The following is a 25,263-nucleotide window of genomic DNA, read 5'->3' as shown; positions in this document are numbered from 1 at the left end:
TGCCTATAACTACTCTCTTCCGTATAGTTTTTCTACGCCAAGCCTTCGATGCACTCAAATGTGCGCAGAATGTGCATGTCTTCTACATCACGAGACAAGACCACCATTGATTTTCCAAGCCATTTCCAGTTATTTCAAATGCCCGCCATCAAATACTGTGTGGGGTTGTGAAACTGAAATTCGGATATGATATACGGGTTAGTCTTTGGAGTAACTGGTGCGATTTAAACTGGTAGTTGACCACGGACATTTTTTTTAAATTGACAAGTTTGACACAAGTGGACAGTTTTACCCATTTCGGCCATTTTCACTCCAAATTTGAATGACGCCCCTTATGGCCAGGTTGTCAAAATTCAAAATTAATTTTTTTACCAAACAATTTATTTGTATCTGTAGACTTTTTTACAGCAAATATTTTTTCAATACCTCTCCAAATATGTACTTGATAGTTAAAAACATGCACTCGTCTAATTGATAGGCCTGGACCCTCCAACCTATGAATATTCATTGGTGGTATTGTCTCAAAAATGGAGACAAGACCACCATTGATTTTCCAAGCCATTTTCAGTTATTTCAAATGCCCGCCATCAAATACTGCGTGGGGTTGTGAAACTGAAATTCGGATATGATATACGGGTTAGTCTTGGGAGGAACTAGTGCGATTTAAACTGGTGGTTGACCACGGAATTTTTTTTCTAAATTGACAAGTTTGACACAAGTTGACAGTTTTACCCATTTCGGCCATTTTCACTCCAACCTTGAATGACGCCCCCTATGGCCAGGTTGTCAAAATTCAAAATTAATTTTTTTACCAAACAATTTATTTGTATCTGTAGACTTGTTACAGCGAATGTTTTTTCAATACCTCTCCAAATATGTACTTGAGAGTTAAAAACATGCACTCGTCTAATTGATAGGCCTGGACCCTCCGACCTATGAATATTCATTGGTGGTATTGTCTCTCACCGGAGACTTTGGATGTGCACCGCCATGCTTTGTTTAAGTAACATATAGCCCCGAAAATAGGTAAGGTAACCTATAGTCATGGTTGATAGACACTACAAAACATGTGCGATGATCCCATGTGGTTCTGGAATGCATCAACAGATAAGATTAATGTATATTGAAAATAAAGATTTTGATGAACTGACCTGGCGTACCCATATTGAGGGCCTACTTGAACTCCTTCTGTATCATATCATGAACATTGGGCCTATATCCGACCGCTTTGATCACGGGAGAGAGAATGCCGGTGTAACATCTGTGGTTGTTCCCCATGTGTCTGTGTTTCCAAACAATAGGCAGCTAGAGAGACCACGACTTTTCAATAGGGGGGATACACAGAATAACTTGTCAATCTATTTTTGAGCGTTCCCAAACAATGAGGGGAAACACTCACACACGGAAAACACTCACATATATTACACCTATATTACACCGGCTTTGGCGCTCTGAATGGTAATCGCCAATGCATAACTGGTGCACAGATGCCTGCACGTGTTATCAGTCATATTAATTAGGATATTAATTCAACGTATATGGCTGGCGCGAGTGGACAGAATTATGCCACTGCATAAATCGGAATTGTAGTGCACAATAAATCGACCAATCAAAACCTCGGATCTCGTGAATTATGCCGCAGCATAAATAGGAATTGTGGGCGGAAGTGCGATTTATGCTGCACCATAATTAAAACGATTGCCACTTGCTGATTGGCCTAATTATGCCACACCACAATTCCTATTTATGCCTTGGCATAATTCTGAATTCTGCAGCGGCATAATTCACGAGATCCGATGTTTTGATGTTCCGATGTTCCGATGTTCCGATGATTTCCCACTCAGTTAACCGTTCTCTCCGATCTCAACGCAATCCTCATTTGACGCCTGTTTAATCCTAATTACTAATTAATAATTGGTGACTTGTAATTAACCTCAGCGATGGTGTACGTGTTGTTTGTTGTTATTTTTTATCAAACTTGGGATTGAGCTTGATCAAGTGGCATAGTGTCTCTGCGTCGGCTTCTTCTGCCGGCTCTGTCAAAATGACGTCATTGGGAATACAAAAGGCCAAAAGGCCAACTCAAAAAAAAATTCCGTAGCTAAACCTCATCTTCAATGTTGAACCCATAACTCCAATACTGAAGTAAGTTATTTTCGACGGAGCAAGGAAAAGTCAAACATACATTCGCTAATGTGCCATGTCGAGGTTTGAATGTTGCATTTTGAGTTTGAATGAACCTTCTGGGCAACGTATTTCGCCGCGGTGGTGGCGGGCAGCTGCACGGACTTTTGCATTTGGCAGGCAAGCTTCGAAGCTCAGGACTGACGAACAGTCCTAGACGGATGATTTTTAGTCAGTGCTGATTGTTCCAATTATCATTAAAATCATTGAAATTAAGGTGTTGTATGAAATGTTGACATTTAATTGAGTAAATGAGTCGTTGATGACACCTAATTGATTTGGAGGTTGTTTCGTACAGCAGAGAGGCAATAGAGAAGTACGTTTCAACTTTTGTGTTGAGCGCTCCCTATTAAGCTTTGACAGGAATAGTCAGAAACTGAAACGCCTGGGTGCAACTAAAAACGCCAGGCCCATTTTGCGTCAGTGCTGCCCAAAGAATGAATGCTTTTTGCCCAAACTGGGACTTCCTGACACGTATTGACCAATCTGAAGAGAGCTTGTTCGTCACAGACAGCACGGCCATGGTCACGTTGCGTGTGATCGTATTGAAGAGAGAGAGAACTCGAAGACGTCTTTCCTGTATGAAACTATATTGCCAAGTCCTCTCAATGTGTATACAATACAAGAAGTTGGATAATACATAAGTGTAATATGGGTGCCAACTACGTCCTAACATAGTGCTGTACAATAAAAGAATCACATAACAATAATAGTGTTTACGAAGAGTTTCCACATTCTCCCGGGCCGAAATTGATGAAACTGAACTATTTTTTGATTTTTGTTTGATAGCTGAAACGACTGCTTAAAGTAGAATAAACGTAAGCTTAAAACACTATTTAATGCATGGATAAAATATATTCATAAACACATGAAAATGTCTAAAATGTCTATTCAGTTCAATCAACAGTTTATGGCACTCATGGCGAAATTACCTAAGTTGAACTTTCTAGTGGAAAGAGTTTGACAATGGGTCGGTTTGTGACCCCAGACGTCATTTTGATCACTGCGGATCGGACAAGTCCGTCATTTCCATGAATGAGTTCTTCAACGCGAGCTAATGACCATTTTACACGCGGCACGTGGTCCTCATGAACTAATACAACATCGCCTACTTTTATCTTATTTTCAATGGCACCTTTTCCTGAAATGGCATCCCTTTCACGCAGAGCGGCCATGTATTCACTCGACCAACGTTTCCAGAACTGTTCGATCACCTGAGACTGTAACACTGCACGTTTACGTAACTCTGAATCTGAACCAAAGGTTGGGTCTGACAATTCGTCAGGATCAAAAAGTTGATGAGGAAACGTTGTCAGACTCCTCCCACACAAGAAAATGACGGTGACAGTGGTTCGGGATCATTCAGTTCTGAAAAAACGTAAGTCAGCGGGCGATCATTGAGCGTTGCCTCTATTTCAATCAACACAGTATTCAGTTCCTCATAGGTTAGAAATCGCCTCCCAAGAACTCTCTTCAATGCATTCTTAGTAAGCCCAATCAACCTTTCATATAAACCTCCATACCAAGGTGCTCTTTTGGCGATGAATTTCCGCTGAACACGTCGATTTGCTAAATAGGTTTTCACTGAAGGTGAAGAAATGAGTTTCTTGATTTCTTCAGCGGATGCAAGATATGTTGAAGCATTGTCAGAGATCATCAGTTGTGGTAACGATCGCCGACCGACAAATCTTCGGAAAGCTAGAATGAATGATGAAGTATCATGTCCGGAACTAATTCCAAATGAATGGCTCTGGTAGAGGCACATGTGAATAATGCAATGTAGACCTTATTTTCCGTGGTGTGAATCTGCGAGGTTTTTTTTGATTTTGTATTCAATTGTGAACACCTGACATAAAGACAACCAGAGAAATCAACACCACAGACCGTGAAAGGACTAGACTGCATCAATCTCACAGATTGAAGTGGTGCTGGTATGGGGCGGGAGTAAGGCTTTTCTTGAACAAGTTTACACACAAAACATTTACGAAGGGCTGATTTAACCCTCTGTCTTATTGACGTAATCCAAAACCTCTTCCGAATGTATGTCACTGTCGTTTGCACACCTGAATGAAAGACGTTTGAATGAGCAAGTCGAATGATCAAATCATCCAAACGATGTTTGGACGGTACGAGAATCGGAAACTTGGCGGCGTATTCCATAGGGGCGTTATGTAACCGTCCACCGACGCGAATGATTCCATTGTCATCTAAGAACAGTTTTAACTGCGTAACGAGATTTCCGTGAGTTTTCTGTTCCGTTCGTAAGTGCGTTATCTCCTCCTTGTAGATTTCACGTTGTATGTCCCTGATGATGACGATTTCGGCCTGTTGAATTTCATCGACGCATAGCGGTCCGAGCAATCGTTTATCAGTGTTACGTTTGCGTATATGAAGCGAAGTACGAGTGCGGTAATGCGTATCATCCTGGTGTACGAGGAGTAACGATTGATGTCAATCACGTGAGTTGAGTTGATTTCACTGGTCGTATTGGCAGCATTAACAAGGGTTGACGTCACTGAGTTGATGTCACTGGTGTTAGTGATACTAGAATCCTCATGAACGGTGTTATCATCCACGACAATGCTTTCCGGATACTCTCCTGATGAAAGCCAGTGGGGGCCAGCCCACCACAAGTTCGAGTTTTCAAATTCAGCGACTGTTATCCCACGTGTTAGCATGTCCGCCGGATTGTCTGCTGTCGGACAATACCTTATGCTATCTATGACTTCATTCTTCCTAATCTCGTTGACACGGTTTTTGACAAAAATTGGCAGATCTTTATCACTTTTAATCCAATGGATTACGATTTGACTATCCGACCATAACGTACTACGTGAGATTTTGAAGTCCTGTTTCAAACTCAGATAGACGTATCGTAACAAGCGTGATCCAATCAGTGCTGCCATGAGTTTCCACACACGTACGGGGATTTTGATTGGTCAAAACTTATCACCTGACAGGGAGTGAGAGGAAAGTGGCGAATGGCCAGAACAAAACTGCCCTCAGGCGGGCCAGCACCAATGTTCTATGGTGAAAGGAAAACACCCTGATTTACACTGAACATATTTATTGCATTCATTTTTTTACAGTTGTTCACATTCCAGTAAAGTTCTCACTACAAGAAAATGCAAAAGACAATTAAAGAGGGGATAGGCAGGAGCTAGCTGGTCTGGTTGGTCTAGTTGCGCCGCCGTTAAACACTTAGAAATGTTGATATTAAAAAGAATAATCCTTGACTGTTTACATCGTTGTTTTGACCACGCCAGTTCGTCAATATTTCAGGTCACTGTCGACCTCGACCTCAACTTCCCCACCACAAGCACCCAATGGCTCATCATACTGAGGCTCTTCAACCTCAGCCTCGTCCCTAGGCAATGTCAAGTCCTCTTCAATTTCCTCTTGTAACCCTGTAAATCCTGGATGGTTTCGTCCTGTGGGTAGTGTTCACTGTGACTAGTGGACGTGATTATTGTGTCGGGGGATTGCAGCGTGTCCATTTCGTTTTCGTACTGCGGTGTGGTGTCGTATGCGTATCCGCGGTTCTCGTGACCGTTCCCCGAAAGAAGACGAGACGTGAAACTGCGAGACCGGCGGAGCTTCGCTTTGTTGTTGTTGTAGACGAAGCTATTGCAGGATGTTGGTGGAACTGGTTCTGGAAAAGAAGTCGCACTCAAATAGTGATATTTTGCATGCACGCGATATCCCCTTCAGTTGAGCTCTTAGATTTAACGCCGAGTAAAGTTGACGCAAGTGTTAGTGGCCAAACTAGTTTTGAATAACTTGACCCTGGTCTCTTTGCCCTGGCTTGCATTATCGTCGCTCCTCTCTGGTACCCGGGGGATTGAAACTGTTGGAGAGTTTGGCGCTAAGAACTGACATCGGGCAAAGTGCTAATCATATCTCCAAACTCCGTATGTTGGTGTTATAGAATGCCATCAATGCAAACGAAACTGTCAACCAAGAAATCGATGCGAATGATTGAGACGATCATCATGCTATTCTTTCACACCTTTCGTTTATGTTACACCCAACGATTATCGGTTATTTCACCCGTGACGATCGATGTGATCTTTACATCGCTCTTGGTATCTCTACTTGCCTTGCATTTAATATCCTGCTACCCTGGACCAGCAGGTAGACCCGGAAGAAATAATTGTATACCTTGGAGAGAAGACGACCCTTACGAAAATGATCAGGGATTCACCGTGATGAAATCGGAGTTTACCATGCTCACCATGGTGAATGCATATTTTAACATGCTCACCATGATGAATATTCCACCGTCCCAATTCATCATGGTGAAGTGCTGACAGATCACCATGATGGTGAACTGTGGATTTACCATGTAAAAATGATATACGTTTTCCAAAGGGTAGAGACATGGCCGTCCACCCTGTAGTAACAAGGTGCACAACGTTTGAAGAGGTCACATCCAGACCAGACTAAGTACGCCTAGTAAAGAGGCATGGCATATCCAAAAAAGACTTGGACTCTGTAATAGCAACACTGATACTGCGCTATGAAGCTGAGGGCACATTCAGATGAGACATGCGGCACCATGTAAAACCTGACACACCCTGCAGATTAGAGCAATGGCACATCATTGGGGACAAGGCGCACAACGTAGCGAAAAGGAACATCCATTTGAGGGAAGGCCAGAACCTGGTATAACTGTCCGGGATTTTAGGTTTGTGTAGCTGTCCATCTGACTGAGGAGAGCAGGAGATCAAAGTCACCCTTAATTACATCAGCACGTTTAAATGTCCGATTCGTGGCAATCTAGGGAATTGATTCTCAAGAGTTGAGACGTGCCTGTGTAATCTCGTGTCCATGGCAAAGGTTCCTGTCTATTTTGTGCATCACGCATTGCAGAACTGCAATATTGACGGCTAATGACTAGATGGTGATAATGACGGCTAATCACTAGAAGGCGATGATAACAGCTTATCACTAGAATGCGATGAATACGTTGGGATCTTTCTCATCAATATGTGACTCGATTCATTCAGTTTGTCATTCTTGTCGTCCGCGAGAAAAGGTGTTTCCGTCTCCGAAAGGGAGCGTTGTTGATAATGCAAAACGGCATACGTTATGCTAATAGTAATCGCCTGGAAATAAGAACGATACGATTTAGACAGTTGATTGGCAGAAAGCGTTCATATTCTCCTCTTAATTGATTTTAATTGGTAACCTTAAAGGAAGAAGATGTACCCGATGTGCCCTTCTTGAAACGTAATGGTAAGAATGCACAGAAGAGGAATCGTGTGCATGTACTACACTTTTCAGAGGCTCAAAAACCTTAACTTTTAAGAGTGTACTCCAAAGAACTCGTCACAAAAACTTTTAAGTTGTTTTGTCTTGTGTCAATGACCCAAATGACATGCTGACAAAAAGGAGCCATCTAAAGTAGAAACTGTTTTCAATGACGCGTAGTATAATTAGAATCGCGCCTAGAATCAATACTTACAACTACAAATGCTACCAGGGAGACGACGGAACATGCCCAGGCGTACCCCACAGCATCAACCAGATTTCCTGCACTCATCGGCCCAACAAATGCGCTGGAAGGCAGAAAAAAATTCATAATTTGCATCATTTCGTCGATTTATTTCCAGAAACAAGTCTTGGCCACCTTGTCTAAAAAATACAAGGAATGTTTCTAAAGTACACGTAGTCCGAGCGGCGGAGTGATACACATGCAATTAGGCAGGATATTTATGTTTTTCTTCCAGTACTTACCTTATCCAAGTGCGGGCTCCGACCTGGACTTCAAATCGATGTCGTTATAAAACACGAAGGAGCACATACAAAGCATGCCCCGCATGATTGCAAAACTGAGCGAATTCACTAAAGGTACTACAGAACAGCAACGAATTGATGACGTACTTGTATCGCATAGATTCATAGATTAGTTATGTTTTACAAAATCATTCATGGCGAAATACCAACCTATTTGAGACAGTTATTACCTCCCAGGGTGGGTGATAATCGTGTATACAATCTTCGTAATCAAGATGACTTTATACCATTTCTATGCCGGACTGAGTATCATTATCGATCATTTTTTCCCGCTACAACCAGGGATTGGAATAGTCTACCAAGCGAAGTTAGAAATGCGCCCTCAATTGGAATATTCCAAAAAATGTTGTGTCATATGTTTTGTCAACCTAAACCCCAAGCCTGGTACTTCTTTGGTACAACGAGAGAGAGGAATATATATCACTGTAGATTAAGGACTGGTTGCAGCGGGTTGAATTATCATTTATTTATAAATCATGTCATTGCTGACCCGTCTTGTAATTATTGTTTCGACAAGCCAGTTGAGAATCCATATCATTACTTTTTTCACTGCACTCGGTGTACTGCGCGGAGACATCAGTTTGTACTTGAACTCGAGGACAGATTTCCTCCACCTAGAATTTTACCGTATACTGTAAAGGATTTTCTTTTTGGTAACGAGGCTTACTCCCATGATACAAATATATCTATATTTTCAGTAGTTCAAACTTACATTGAAAGAACACGAAGATTTACTCGCTGATATCTCTGCACATTATATCTTGTGATATCTGACCTCGGTCAATTACAGTTGTCCATCTTGTGTTTTATGTAATTTGTAAAGAGTGTAATGAGGGGGCATAAGCGTTAAGCATATTGCTTTTTTTATGCCTCCTCTTAATCATAAGATTGATTAATAAATTTACATATTATATAAAAAAAAATTCACAAAAGGTACTACAGAACAGCAACGAATTGATGACGTACTTGTATCACACTTCTAAGCCATTTTCAAAGTAAATTTGCCAAATCTACAAGCTCATAACTTTTTCACGTACTCAATCGGCGAGCAAAACGCTTTCACATCAAAAATAAGTACATCCAAACCTGCCAAACCATAGCATGTTCGTCGTACGTTCTGTATGATTATTTCAAGGTTTATTATGACTGTACATAGTCGGCGTGTTTTTTATGAATGATTTTCACTGTCAAAGACCGATTTTGGATGCTCTCAGACCTGTGAGACCAACGTAAACACGGTGTGTAGAGTGAATTATCTGGAAGATTTGACGGGAGGAGCAAAATGTTATCACAGCTATGACCGACGCTAATCCACAGGATGCATACTATTCGGTCTTCCATCATCACTGATGTCCATTTATATGCCTGGCGTTCTACAAATGCCCGAACGTCCCCCGAGATTACATGTAAGCGAAGATGACGTCAAACGCAGACCCTATACTCACCCAAAGTTCATTGAAAACAAAACTATTCCAGAGACTATACCCTTCGTTCCCATAGAGTCGGGGAAACCTACTTTTCTGAAAGAAGGAAAACAGGTCGTGTAGGCCTACAAATACACAGATATATAATTACTAAAAACATCTAGTTTCAGCAAAGTTGCATGCATGACAACTGCACTATCATAACGGCATTGTTTATGACTGTATTTCTATTTTCCTTAACTGTCCAACGATTAAATACGAACAAAATTACCATGGCCCTGTTGTGAGAGAATCAGTCCTGGGGCCCTGTTATATGTGGGGTGAGATTCTGTCTGAATGCCATTCTTGACTCCGAATATCAAATATTGGTCTTATGAGAACCAAGTCACAACCAAAAGAAAAAAAGATCGTGGCATATTGCTGCCCGAGATTGCCTTGTTAGTTTTGCACTGAAAGATATCGCCGAAACTCTCGGGGGTACAGAAATCAATGAGTTTTGGCGTCGGTTTTATTCCCCCGCCAATTCGCAGAATTTCGGCTAGTTATTGTAAAATGGCGTATAGAAAATCTTCCTTCCGGCCTAAATGCGGTAGCTTCAACTGAGACAAATTAAAAAGAAAAAAATGTGTTTTCAAAGTAGAAAATCATTAAATATCAAGAAGACATACAATGTGTTGTACAGAACAACTGCGTACATAACCGATTCTGACGTGCAACTGCTTTTATTGAGAGGTAAATTTAGATCTTCATCTTCTTCTTAAAACATTATATGAACAGACTAACTGACTTACTAATTGTTTTGCTGACACTCATGAAATTGACACACAAGCTACTGCCTATTTTATCCCTTTGAGATGTGTTCAGACTTACATTGCATCCTCCAGTATCAGTGTGAAACCAGGAATACTGGTAGAGGCGAGCGCCAACCCACTGGTAAGAAGAGGTACTGCCGACATCCATAACTCTGGGCTGAAATAGAATAGAACGATGTTAGATAACGCACGTACAGTTCAGTCAGGCAAGCTCTCGACAAAACGACATATTTTCTGGGTATTCGAAAAAGCTGGATCACTGGACTGCTGTATTGACTGGATTTTGACTCATTTATCACCACCGCCTGGATAGATTGTCAAATTCTCAAATCCCTAACGCTTCTCAAGATGTGCTTCAAGTGCACACACTGGCACTGCCAACATGAATGCGAACTTCGAAATACGAAATTCGAGATTCAATATCCAAAACAAACCAATCAGAAGACGGTTAACATGTCGATAATTCTCGTGGCCAATGAAATGCCGTTTAGCATTCGCCGTTGGATCATAATAGGAGTGACCACCGTTTTAGATGCACATCAATATCAAATTTTTAACCACTAGGCTAGCAAACAGTACTGCACCATTGTGACACCTACTGCATGTGGAATATGGGACAGGGGCCCAGTATAAGATACAACGCCGACATAACAAAGGTTCCGACCACAGTACAGGTCCTCCCGCATTTCTGGAAGTAAGAACATATTGATATATGTAGTAAAAAGTATCAGGCATCTGTCAAACTCGTACAGTGACGAATTTTACAAATTTAATCAAGTGGCACCATTTTGGATATCGGGTGTGCGCAAATGGGTATTGACTTAGGTCGGCCGGCGCATTGCTGTGCGATGTGCACCTATCTTCTTTGGGAATCGAAAAATCCTTTTCTATATCCGCGGTACTGCTTGTCCACGGTACTGCTTTTCGAGATGTTGTGCATTACTAATACTAGAGGCGGTGTAAGGTACCTTACCCACTTATCTATAAGAATTCCCATGAGCGGTGCAGCTATTGTGTAAGAACTGGGGACAATGATGAAGACGAGACCCTGAAGCGCCGTGCCGAGGTGGAACTGGAAAAAAACAAAGCATGGAGACAACAACAGACTGTTTAGCTAGTTTTGCGGTTGGAATTCAGGGCAATGGGAAATTTTTGCAACCCTCCGAAACGTCAGCGCGAATGCCTATCCCATTGTTCGACAAAGTTATGGAGAGGTCGAACAATGGATTAGGCGTTCATGTTGGCGTTTCGGGGATTTTTGAAAACTCCCAAATTTCGCCAGCGCCGTATATAATAGAATGTTATTATTATTATTGTAAAGCCTCACATGTTGTTTACATGCATAGTAATCAAATGCGATTGAGACTTCAAATTGTCATCGAAAGTGCTATTTTGTACGCGCTGTTTGACCAATTGCTTCGACATTTCGGATCAGGTTCACAACAGAACCAGAGAAGATCTCTAAATACCTCAAGCTAACAGTTCAATCGATCGAGATAATATCTCAATTGATCGAGATGATAAGTCAATAGATCGAGATACTTCAGTCATAAATTTCAGTCTATAATGTAATCGAGAGAGTGGTTGCGTCACTCTAGATATGTTCAAGCACATCGGACTATACATCTTTCCAGAAATGGGGCGCTGAGTGTCCGAAATAGTGATGTCATAAGGGGAAACTAGGCCTTATGGTGGAGGGACAAAGGAGATAGTCATGGTTGACCAACACACTTGAATGCCTTTAATGACGGACAAGGGGGAAAAGGTTAGTTCCAATATAAGCCACCAATTTCGGGAAGCATGTATAGCAGGTGTTCTCTTACATATTCAGCACTTCACCAGATGTTGTGAAATAACTTTGCTTTGTGCATATGATGAAAATTAACACAACAAATCGGCTGCTATCAGAATTTTACTATGCTTTACGAATGAGAACCGTGTGTACTGCGACTCCACATTACAAATACAATTGATCACTGTGCCATGTTTGACTACATCAGAGAATCTGATCACAGACAAGAAATCGAAACATTGAAATTGCAATTTGTTTCTTCCTGCTTTTAAATTTTACATTTTAACAGTTAAACATTTTAAACACCCTTTATAATGTTACTCTGGTTCACTCGTTGACGAATTATCAGACGATTTATTCGAACAAATTATTGATCTTGTTACATACTTGTGCGAATCTACATGTATCATGAAGAATATCATGTGGATGCCATGCCGTCATTAGGTTACAGTAGCATACTTTATGTTAATGACGGACATATCATTACGCACCATGTAAACTCCGGCCATTGCGTGTCAAGTGCGTGCCAAGTCAAGGTTCAGCTTCTGACTGCGAGTCATCCGGTATTCTATATTGCTATATAGGCCTAGGATTATATTTGCTTACAAAACCTCATGTTTTTGTGCAAAAACTTACCTGTTCGAGGTGCTTCCCCAGTACAGGATTCTGAAAGGTTATGATAAGCGACGCCAACGCAAAAGATAGGCAGGACATAAGAATGGCTGGCCTCGTCAGTAAGCGCCATATCGACGGCGACTTTTCCAGTACTTGATCTGCAGCTGAAAAGTAAAGCACTGTTTAAGGAATTGATACCGAACTGGAGGTATTGGTTGCTCACCAAACACTGCAAGGGTGAAGCCAAAATGTAAACCAAAACCGAGGTTTTAGACAACATTTTTACCTTGTATAGTATACTCATTTTCATTGTGCAACCCGATATATTTCTAGTTAGTGACGCGTGGTGGTCATTCGTGGTACCATCCTCCGACCCAGTTTCTTGCTAGATACTGGCGACTGCCTGAAGAATTGTTATTAGACGACACAGTATTTAATATAAAAAGATCGGCGGCAGGCATGGAAACAAAAAACCTGTAAAATTATCGCAGGTCGCTCGAACAAAAATATCTCGTTTTCGCGGTGTTTTAGTTTTTAAAACCACCGCATGGGGAAAGGTATTGTGGTTTTCATGACCGATTTATGCGTACAGATCAAAGATAAAAAAGAGGCCAGAAGTCTAAGCAGATGCTTTTAGTAACAAGAAATGGTCTTTATTTTTTTCGCGGTAGTGCTGGACCACCAGGGCAATCCATTGCTTCATCCTAATTGGGTCTTCTTATGAACGAGGCCGGTCCACTGCGTCCGGAGTGTAGTGCTTGTATCTGTTGTTCTGTGAATACATATATATCTCAGATAAAACTAGGACGGGATGCCAGTCCAGTATTATTCGTGATTTCAACATATCTGTACTTACATTTTAATTGTTTCGGAATCAAACACATGGGAGGAAAAGCACTAATTAACATACACACCCCTACCACGAAAAAGGGGACCATGAAACCACCAGCCTGAAAGACAAAGAATTGTCCGGTCGTAAGTCAGCAAAAGTTGGCCAAACGCTTACGAGTACCAAACTGTCAATGGAGACGCCGATGCAGTCCATTTCGTCAGCCTGATCGTCTATGGCGGGCCGGGCTGCAAGATGAGGCACTCTCCACCCGGGTGTTCAAGGTGAATTTCTCCCGCGGGCGGCTCGAATCGACGCGTGGGTTTAAAGGGGTACGCCGTTCGTAATAACTGTGGTTCCACCGCGAGGATAGAAATGCAGTTATACACTGGCACAATCCCAGGTTGTGATGGCCGCTATTTTCCGCTGAAAACTCTGTAGAAACACCCCACTCCGTTCTTGTTATCCGTGAGCATCTTTCAAGAGTACGGATTGATACCTACCTGGTATAAAGCACCCCCTAAAGCGGGTCCGACCATAAAACCTATCCCGATTGATGTCTCTGACAACCCCTGAAGGAGAATAATGTACATACAGAATAGGAGTAGTCTCAGCGTAGAGTGGGGTGAAACTGAAGTAGCCAGAGGGTGAAAATGACCCACCTCCAAAAATTATCTTTTGACATATGTTTGCAGTGTACAGTTTCACTACGAACACCAACTCTCGTTTTTCTCTCGGAAAACTCTCGAAATCTGCATCGGTCACGAAATCTCTCGTAAATCACTCGTAAAGTGCAGGGACGCCTAATCGGATTACACGCTCAGTGGCGATGCCTCTCGTAAAGTCTCGAGTTCTTGAATTCCGAGACCTTTCGTCAGTTTTTCGATACCTTTCGACAGTATGATCTATTAAACGGTTATTTACATGTTGGTTTGCAGGGGTGCGATAAGTCCGACCATTATGATCAGCGTGCTCAATATTTATGATAGTTGTCAGTTCCACAATGAAACATAGGAGGCGGATAAGATATGCCGTTGCCTATCTTTTGTAAAAAGTCATCTATGCGAACCAGAGGCAATTCATTTATTGAGTGTCCTTCCCGGGCAGGCTCTTCCCCTATCATAATTATGTTGATGACAATCGATGCGTTTATTTAACGCGTTGGCCTTTGACGATTCCAAATAAGCATTAAGAAATAAACATTAACCTCATTAAGTGTGTTATTTAAAAAAACATTATTTTAGGATTTTACCCGATCTGCAATGCATGGTATGCGTGCGTCCATATGACACCGTTGACGGTCGCTATCAGTGTGAATCGAGTTTAGCCAAGTTCGTATCAGAGCGATTCCTCGCGTCAGTGTGTTGTACACTTTTTTCCGCGCCTCACTTTCGCAAGGCGGAGATAGACTGGTGCGTCGACATAGCGTTTGTATTAGTAGCGCGTTTTATATTAGTAGCGCTGTGCTTCAGAAATTAACAATAAAAACGTCAGTCTGTCATTACTGCAGCCTCTGAACAGACAAAATCTTAAAACCACCGGATGCCATCACCTTTTTATACATATGTAAATAAAACCGCAGTATCAATAAATGGTTCATGATATTTGCTGCTCGGTTGGTGCATTAGGCAACAAAACGGCAAAATAACTGTCAATCACATTATCATTTAGCCATTACTGTCAAAGACCCTTATTCGTCGGTGATTATCTCGCAATATACCACATCGGATTATCACACCAAACTACTAATTTCTTTTTTGGATCATTCAACATAATAAGACTTATACGAACAACACTGAATGACCACAACTTCCTGATGTCAGGTAATCATTTAATGTGTGTCTATAGAAATGTTTCTTTTGAGCTAAAAATACATTCGTCCCTCAATCAAAACAGGTTTTCTTTTTTATTTGACCAACAATAAACTTGCAAGGGTTACATACACCTTACTTTCCACTTTTTCTTTTAGCAAAATATGAATTTTCGAGGATCTAAGTTCCCGAAAGTGGATGTTTAAGCCAGTGAAACATCATTCCTGTGTTTGTCCCCCATATTTAAATGTTTCCATACAAAAGCAAACTAGAAGAAAAACCATGAGGGGAAAACAGAAAATGTGCCAATCTGTGTTTCAGCGTTTCCAAACAGCGAGGTTCGCGAACATATGACGCAAGAGCCAATTAATTGCTTTTTTACATAGATATTCCAAAGGCAAACATAAAATCTGGTGTTTTCTCCACCACATAGGACATTGAGATGTAGTAGGGTCAAATTATGGTGGGAAAGTTTGGAAAGGTTGGCGTGTCTTCCGAAGGTGGACCAGCGTGAAATTTAGGAGCCGTAGAGCACTTACAAAATTGAAGTTAAAAGTCGCCCGCACACACTGCTCTACAAGTAGGAAGAACAGTCTAAAGGCCACATTCATTCTTTATGCTGGGGGCCGGGGGGGGGGCGACTTGGAAAAAGTGAAATTGATCGGATCATTTTTCAATAACACTGTAATCGGTCAATGTGTAACAGAAGTGATGATAGAAATGTGATGGGCTCCGGTCAAATGGTAACGCAAACGAAGGTTGTCAAAATCAGTAACCTTGGCATATCAACTCTCTGATCTCGGATTACCTTTTTTTGATACGCACTGTATAACTTTCCATCTTACTTGATGTTAACCGTTCATTGTAATGAGGCAACAATCGCCGTCACAAAGCGCAATACTGAATCTGTGTTCATGAATTTATCGTGCATAAGCAGTCGCTCTGCTCTGTGATGAGTCTTTAGCGATCTCCTGATTTTGTCCGTCGTCTGAAGAATTTAGTGGTGTGTTTTTTCCACAAGACACTTGTCTTAAACCAAACTAATTCTCACCAAAGTCAACCCACTGCAAAGAACAATGATACCGAACTGGGTGACATGAATAGATTCAAAATCACCTCCCAGGGAACAACAGTAACTAATTACAAAAATTCGAGACTGTGTATGCCACTATTAGTCACATCATAAATCGACCTTGAAATATTTCTGACTGTTTACAGCATGACGGGCGCGTCCCCTTTGTCTTTACCTGTTGAGTTGCTGGACATGTGTAAGACAGTCGCAACATAACTTTGGACCAGGTGGTAAGGATTATGTTTGATTGTTTCTAGAGACACAGCCACATCTTTTGTGAAGTGAATTGCAATTCCTGGAGAGACATTCACTATTCTGTTCTTCCTTGTCTGTTTAGGTGTGACACATCATGACCAATGGGAGACTGTCGCAACATAACGCGGGCCTAAAAGTTAGATATGATTGTTCCTACTAGTAGAGAAAGACACATCCCGTCTTTCCATTTATGTTGAGATGTTACAATAATAAGAGACTATAACAGCATAACGATGACCTAAAGAGTTGGAATAAATTGCAGATTGTTCCTAGAGAGACACGTACCGTCTTTCCGAGTCAGTTGAGGTGAAACAGTAGGTGACTATCAGATAATAGCGCAGACCATACGGTGCAGGACTAATCGCAGATTTTTTCTGGAAATATAGTCACATCACCGTCTAACCGTGTATGTTAAGATATGACACTAATGCAAGATGTCGCAGCATATCGCACGCCTAACACGCCTAAATGTAGTGGAATATAGTTGAATGATTCTGTCATGTCCGTGGACAGACAGTCAGACCCTGTCGTCTTTCCATGCTTGTTGAGATGTGACACTTATAATAGGCTGTCGCATTATAGCACATGTCAAAATGCGTGAGAATATCCATGTTGGCTGAGATGTGAGAATAATAGGAGACTTCTCAGCATATCGCAGGTCTAATTGGTAATTATAGTTGTTGATTGTTTATGTGAAGACAAACACTGTCATTCCCATTCTGTGGAGACCTAGACCAGAGTGCCAAAGCATAACGTGGAGTATGGGACTATCACATCTTGTTTTTCATATTTGATTTATGGTGTTGGGACACTGAAACAAGACTGTCATTACAGTCACAGCTTTAACGTAGGAACCGCGTAGTTGAAACAATTGCTGATTGTCCCAGGGAAACAGTCACATCCATCCGTGGCCTGTTGAGTAAATACTTACATGTGACAGTCACAACATGACGCATGCTGAAATTTGTCCTGCTATACAGTCAGAAACCGGGGAGACTATCAAAAGGACAGAGTATATATGTTGGGATGGCCATGGATCAGCAGTTACGCTGTGTCTTGCCATCCTTGCTGAGTTGTGACACGGACACTGGCATAGTACAGTTAAAGGGTAAGACAGGTTAAATGAATGCTGGAGATTATCGCTGATAGTTTCTGCGACAGGGTCATATATACCTCTAGCTTTGTTGTCTTTTGAGCTGAGGTGCTGACATGACTGACAGGAGACAGTCACAGCATAGAGTAGGACCAATATTCCTGCTGCAAGGCGAGGCGGTCGTCAGTTTACAAAACATTGACGTTCAACATGCTGTAGATGTAGGTAAATACTAGTATATTGTCATGTTCATGTAAATTGTATCTAAAGGACTTCCAAGACATGAACAATGGGTTCTGTCATATTTACACACCAGGCTGGGTAGGAAACATCTGGTAATATCATTATAACGAAAGTAACTGTTGACATAATATTATGATGTCAGTTGCGATGTAAAAAACAATGTCGCTGTTATTGATACCATTCTGATAGGTCTAAACAATATTTCTAGACCTTATTCAACTATAACATATTGACATCAATAAAAAAAATTCATGATAGGCGGGTCAAATTAGTCAGAATGAATTAGTAGTTGATTAGACTTTACCATGTTGAGAACTCACAGTGTTCAATATCTATTTAGTTTTTCATGGAGGGGGGGGGGACACCCAACCGTGGCCGTGTTGAAAGGAGTGACTTAGCTTTATGCATTTCAAATATAATGAAAAGGCAGTATCTTAAAGTCTAGCTGAATATAACTATGTACATTATTGTTCTTTTTTGAGTGGTTTTGCAGTTGTCTGAACTCGGCCTACGAGCAATCGTTTTTTAACAATTTATTTTACAAAACCAAAACGGTACTTCGCTTTAGCAGAAACGAGTAATTGTGAAGGTCGTTTTCAAAAATGTGACATCAAATCCGGTAGTAGCTTAAATTAAATGAAAGTGTATTGAATATCAACACGGTTAGTTTTAGGAACATTATCGTTAGGATAATCGACTTTCATACTCGGCCATAAAGCGTTCAAACTCAACAAGAACAAATATATCTCAAAAACTACTGTTCCTATCAAAAAATGGCAAGAAACGTTGTCAGCCATCAGTAATTGCAACGATGTGTGATTGTTGTTCAACCCACAGCCCTAAATGCAAAGCTAGCTTAACGTTTCGAATATTCAAGATCATTCAATTTATCGAAGTCACCTTTTCGTCGTTTCGATCCAACTCTTCAGCTTGGACCTGCTCATGACATGCACACAGTCTACTACTTTTGTGTTAGCCACTCATGCATTATTGTCAAACATGAATTGACTGCCTCTGGCATAGATAACTTTTCTATCAGAAAGAAGAATTGGCGGTTCTTGGGAAGCAGCCGACAACTTTGTTATGCTGCCCTAAAATCACCGTTGGTTCATGCATGAAGCTGTGCTATAAACCTGGTCTTATAGAACCGTGGAAAAAAATCCCTTAGGCTGCTTCTTTCAAAAAGTCTCTGATAGATGACTGTCTGACTCACATACTTGATCATTGTTCGATTAACTAGCCTCGGGCTTTTGCCCGGACTGACTGACCATGTTGCATCACTATTAAGTAAACATTCAAAATAAATTAGGTGCAATTATCCACCTTTGGTTATGTTGGTGTAAGACCCATGGAATGGTATGATAATGTTGCGTTTTAGTAGAGAAATGCAGATGATATTTTGGGTATATTGCAGCACATTTTCATAGAGCCCCATGTTTCAAGATAATTTCAGGAAGATTTGTTCATGAAAAATTTCGTATAGAGTGTAGTGCTGCTGTAAGAATTGCAACTTTCTGTTATGACATTTCTTAGAAATTCGAAGACCATGCAAAAAAGTACATGTAGTCAATTACTCTAGACTCGGCTCTAAGACACCATGCCAGCAAAAACTAGTGAACCTGCCCACATTATATTTATTCATAACTCTTTTGTGTCATAAGACCGATTAGCAATGGTGAGGTTATTGTGCCATGAAGAACGACTGATAGCTTGGGTGGGCCCGTAATAATGCATTGTATGACAGATAAGGGATGAATACCACATAGGCCCCTTTAATCATTGGTCATTGAAATTGATGAGTCCAAATAGGACGAGACAAGACAAGAGTTACGTGTAGACAGGCTTTTATGATGTTTCGTGTTGGCACTTTTCGCAATGTTGATCTGGCAGAGAACTGAGGCAGTATGGAAGCCCCTGAGCCATTGAAAAAGAGAAAAAGAAGTTACAGTGTATCAGAAAAACTGCATTATCTTGGAGATCTAGAAACGGCCCTAGCAAATGGGACAGTCACCAGCCTCCGTCAGTTTGCTGACCACTATACAGGATACCTGTGGAAACGTTTCGTAGATGGAATAGGGCCGAGCTGGAACTTGACAGGCAGGAAAATAACGGTGCTGCACGTAAAGTGAAAGCTAAACTGGTTGGGCTGTGGCCAAATGTAGAAGATGACCTTCATCGATGGTTGCTGCAACAAAGAGAAAAACGTCTGCCTGTAGCCGTTTATGACGTCCAAGAAAGGGCGATGGAGTTGTTTCAAATTGGATGGGACGCACTTACGCAAGTTCGGCGCGAGGAAATTGAACAATCTATACCAATTCTTCATCACTTTCGTGCATCAAGCGGTTGGGTTCACGACTTCATGAAAAGAAAGGACGTTTCATTTCGGAAGGTACACAAAAACACGACAGGTCTTCCTGCGGATGCTGCTGCAAGAGTAAGGGTGTTCAGAGACAATGTTGCTGAAATCATTCAACAATTCGAAATTGTCCTACAATTCGTGTTCAACATGGACCAAACCTTCGTACTTTTTGACTGTCGACCACTTTACACCTGCAACACTAAAGGAACCAAATCTGTTGATGTTAGAACATCCAAATCAAACACCAAATTAGGATGTACCGTGTCATTGTGTGTCACAGCAGCTGGGGATAAGTTACCTGCCCATATTACATTCATACGTCGCGGCTTTGTGAGACAGTTGGAAGCACTCGAACAGAAGGATATTCCGGCTAATGTACGTTTCACTTCTTCTGATACTGGATGGATGAAGCAGGAAACCATTCGCCACTGGATAGAACACGTGTTTCAACCCCATGTCGAGGCCGACCACTGCGAACAGTTTCTCCTGCTTGTAGACCGCTACAGAGTTCACAGGACCGAGGAATTTGGAGGTGACGTCACCGAGATGGGTGGGATCCTTGACTTTATTCCTGCGGGATGAACTTCACTTGCACAGCCACTGGATGTCAGTGTAATGAAATCATTCAAAATCACGCCAAGAAGGCTTGGAAAAATTGGAGAGTCGAGAATACAGATGAGGAGGGTCGGTGTCCGCCTGTCTCACTACTAGACGTTACAAACATTTTCAGCAATGCCTAGGGTGCTGTGACTCCTGAAGTTATCGAGAATGGATTCGAGGCGGCGGTGTTCAGGAATGATGACGACATTGAGGATGGACCACAAAACTTCGTTAACCTGGATGACGAAAACGCGGGACTGAATTTTGTTGAAATTGTAGAAGACGAACTCTAGTTTCCAGTCGATGTCTGAATTCAGTGTAATTCTAAGTTAGAATACAGAGAGTGTATAAGTGAAAATGTGTATTTTTCTTTAATTCGCCCCAGGCTATTTATTGCCAAGGCAGCTGGCCAAGAAATCATTATAAGAATTTTATTTCAAGGAAGCGATTCAGAAGACTCCGGAGAGGAGCATCCCCGAAAAAGAAAATGGTGACATTCATTTTGTGACATTCTGTATTGGTTCATTAGTCTTGAACCAAATAATCCATTCAGGCCCGGTCATTGTATCCTAATTCTATACCTTTAATAGGCCTAATTGAACCTTGAAGAATAACAGTGTGCGTAACAGTTTATGACAACCATCGACATGGCCTGTGATTTTGATAATGACCAACAGCGTGGCTTGCCCGGTGGCTTGTCATTCAGAGAACCCCCGCACCAATCAAGGCCTATGATGACTCCTAACAAAGGAATAACTATAAATGAGTCTATGAATAAATATAATGTGGGCAGGTTCACTAGTTTTTGCTGGCATGGTGTCTCAGAGCCGAGTCTAGAGTAATTCTAAATTGGTGTACGGGCCTAAAGGAGAGATTATTAAATATCGAGATTTTCATGTGATTTTTACTTTGTCAGATTGTTGCCATTATTAATGAATAGACCTAAATATTCTTTCGTGATCTTTTGATGCCGGCCAACTGGCAAAGTTAAAATGTAACTCACAACATCATTTCAATATGTTTTTGATCTCATATTCGCCTAAGTGGACAAACGTTTTGAACGAATGAGTGTTAGAAAAAGGTATTTGAAGAAAAGGACAAGTTATCAAAATAGCGCAAGGAAATGATATTTTTGAATAATCATATTTTCATGATATTTCTAAACTGACCTTTTTATTTGGACGGTTTAGTGGTCGTTTGACATTACTTGAAACGCAATTGTTAACACTCCCATGCCAACGTTATGTCGCTTATACATGTACTTATGCTTTATACTTTTATATGACTGAAGATATAAGGCAAGTAGAAAGCTGGCATGGAGTTTCGTGCCAACCATCTGTTAGTTTCAAATATAAACCAGAAAATGTCCAAGCCACCACAAAAACATTTCGTGCTCTGAACTTTCCAACGTTAAATACGGGTCCTGAAGACTTTAAGTTGGAATATTTTTTCGCTTCAAAGTTTTTGACTATATCTAAACCGAACATGTATTCTCTTGTCAACGAAGTTTAGTGCAGCAAACTGCAGAATTGCAAATTCCTATTGAGCCCATGGAATGTTTTTCTTAGCGTTTTATTGGATGGTAAAGCATTCACTTGGTTTTGAAAAGGGCCATCAAAGTCACACTATGAGAAAGAGTTACAACATACATGTATTTGTCAAAGTAACTGTGGAGTAATTAGGGACACCATTCCAAAGAAGGGATGTGGGCCGTTTATTGAGAATATTCGAATGGTTCATTTCGTATTTCTCTGACTGGGGTAACATGGCCGATACAAAAATGGCCAAAACTGAAAATCATGACTTTTAAACAAAAAAAAGTCCCAACTTTAAGTCTTAACGGCACTTCCCTTTTGCGTATTTTAAAGTGAAAATTTCATAACTTGATGGAGTTTTTGTCGGCCTGAACCTTTTCTCGTTTTTGTTTGAACCGGATGGATGGTTTCACACAAATTCATGTATTTATTCTACTTGCTTCATTTGCAATACTCGGTCCTCAGTGATATTGGGTCATAAAGGCAAAGTACCCTGCGTATCGAGGCTTTAACCCTTAAAAGGCCTATTTTACACAGAAATTACACTTTGGGCACGACTCACTGGAGGGGCAATGTATCAAACTGGCAGCATGCCCTCTGGAAGTGCCCCACATATGAGCGATTAAAATCGACTGCAACGATAATTGCTCGTTTGCGGCGGCCATCGCAGGTTGCATGGACTTGCCTCCATTACCTCCGGTCATACAACAGAAGAAATACGAGTAATCTTCATCTACGAGTATCAATATAAACAGTAATCACAACATAGTATTGTTGTAAACAGAATTAGTATGTCATGAAACTATTCCATTGATATCACTGTATTGTAATCTTAAACTTAAACATGTATAACGTGCTTCTTAATGAGCTAGTGGCAGGAGAGTTTATGAACGGGGCGGTTGCATAGGGGGAAGGGAGGGACTTAAAATTCACACCACGACAAGGCCAACTCAACAAAATGACAGACATACGGCAGAGGACTCAATGCTTTCTGAACAGGTGACGGACAAATGCTGGAGATTTGTGAAAACTCAGCAAAGCATTTTAGACCAGTGACTACTTATGCACGCCCAATTAAACAGAAAGTGAGTATAGCATTTGGAGACGGAGGTAATTCCCTCATCACACTAAGTCAAATGAACAGCTAATACATTGGTGATTATCTCTCTGAAGCCCCAATACATGCTGGAAATGCCTTATAGAAAAACAGATTGATGCCACTTCCCTCAAACACGGTGCCAAATGCTGTGTCCCAAAGTATTCACTAGCAATGCGCCAACCAATTGGCCTTAAAGGACGAATGACATTTTAAAGGGCATTATTACCAAGCTGTAGGCTGCCTAGTCAATTTCCACTCTGATGTAGCAGCCAGTTATGTCAATCCCGACTAAAAGAACCTGTGTGCAGCGATCATTTTTGCTCGGGTCGATGCATTAAAAACGCGCTGCGCGATGGCGAGAACCTTCACTGTGACGTTACTGTGAAGGCACTGCTTGTGGTGGTTCTAATTCTTCTATCAAATTCGCTTTATTATTATACCAGACTTTTATGATAATCCAAGGACTTTTATTTGCAATTTTACAACAAATTATTTTGCGTCATCTTCTCTCAAGTTTCACTTACTCGTAAAGTAAGCAGTTAAAAAGCCGTCGCAATTTCCCAGCAGACCAACTTTATTAAAAGGTGGAGATGATGCTCAAATATTTCCAAATCTGCGATCAATTAAAAATTTTGCGATAAAATCAAGATCACTGTCGACACACACTGACCGCCACATTTCTATTTGCTCATGTGTTAGCGACAACACTGCGCTGCAGTAATATATATTGCCTAGCAGAAATCGAGGAGTCAATGTAAAGTCAAACCATGCTTTGTCAAAGTAATACCTTTTGCTTTGTGGTTATAAATGACGATTGTCAGATTAATTTTGTTCCATTCTTGGTTGTCGAGCAATGGATTAGCCTCCGGTTGGCCATATAATGTGTTGGTCTTAACAAATCAGTATCAACAAAGTTAATTCTGCTTGTATTTTAAAGAAAGGATTGCACAACGAGACGCTCGTGTGGTAGCACTTACGAGTAATCCCTGGTAAGCATGGTAATCAGCGACGGCACGTTTCTCGTTGCGCATCACCTCAACACTGTGACACAAATTTAAAAACGGCCGCCCAGCAGCCGGACAAATCATCTACAGCGTGATCAACGTTTTTTTCCACAATTATGCGCACATAATGTCTATATTATTAGCAGGAATGGCAGGGCTCGCGAGGCATATCGCAAAAGTTATTGCCAGTCATGCCAATGGCAGATGAAGATTGTAAGCTTGTAAGCAACAGTGGGATGAATATTGTTTCCACTCGTTGGAATATTATTATTTTGCAGAGCGCCGCGAATATGCCCCAAAATGAATTGTCTTTTTTAATCATTAGCAGAAATCCCTGGTGCAGATAGTGTATGTTACTTCTAGGTAACCCTCTCAGGGTAGGATGACGGACTATTTTTCTATCAAGACGCACGATCTTCAAAATAGCAGTGAGATATTAAACGCGCAAAAAAGGGTCCGACATGTCCGAAGGAGGTGTGATGTCATAAAAATAAATGTGCGTGTTGAGGTGTTTAAAGTCTGCGCAATGCAGTTCGCGTTTACAATAATATCTGGTTGACATGCCTGAGCTGCTCAATTCCATCTGACTTTGTACAAGTTGTTGTTAACTGTCATGTTGGGGATTTCACATTTATCAGTTGAGAACGGTTACAACGGATGCGACCGCCTTCGAATTCGAATTCGAAGACTTTTATGCATTTTATTTTTAGCTTAATCTAAAATAATTCATTGAGTAA

General features: G+C 41.1%; 1 protein-coding gene across 1 annotated transcript in view; it reads right to left on the bottom strand.

Annotated features, from left to right (window-relative positions):
- Window positions 1-6,786: 6,786 nt before the first annotated feature.
- Window positions 6,787-25,263, bottom strand: part of LOC135492807 (MFS-type transporter SLC18B1-like) — a 25,843-nt gene continuing 7,366 nt past the window's right edge. The window contains exons 2-10 of the mRNA XM_064779450.1: window positions 13,959-14,027; window positions 13,483-13,576; window positions 12,648-12,790; window positions 11,193-11,291; window positions 10,819-10,907; window positions 10,278-10,376; window positions 9,429-9,503; window positions 7,652-7,745; window positions 6,787-7,292 (exon numbers count right to left, since the gene is read on the bottom strand). Coding sequence (XP_064635520.1) covers window positions 7,101-7,292; window positions 7,652-7,745; window positions 9,429-9,503; window positions 10,278-10,376; window positions 10,819-10,907; window positions 11,193-11,291; window positions 12,648-12,790; window positions 13,483-13,576; window positions 13,959-14,027 — 954 coding nt within the window. The 3' untranslated portion in view covers window positions 6,787-7,100. The remainder of the gene's footprint in view (window positions 7,293-7,651; window positions 7,746-9,428; window positions 9,504-10,277; window positions 10,377-10,818; window positions 10,908-11,192; window positions 11,292-12,647; window positions 12,791-13,482; window positions 13,577-13,958; window positions 14,028-25,263) is intronic.

Source organism: Lineus longissimus, chromosome 8, assembly GCF_910592395.1.
Source record: "Lineus longissimus chromosome 8, tnLinLong1.2, whole genome shotgun sequence".
NCBI lineage: Eukaryota > Metazoa > Nemertea > Pilidiophora > Heteronemertea > Lineidae > Lineus > Lineus longissimus.
This window is presented reverse-complemented; position numbering and strand designations above follow the sequence as displayed.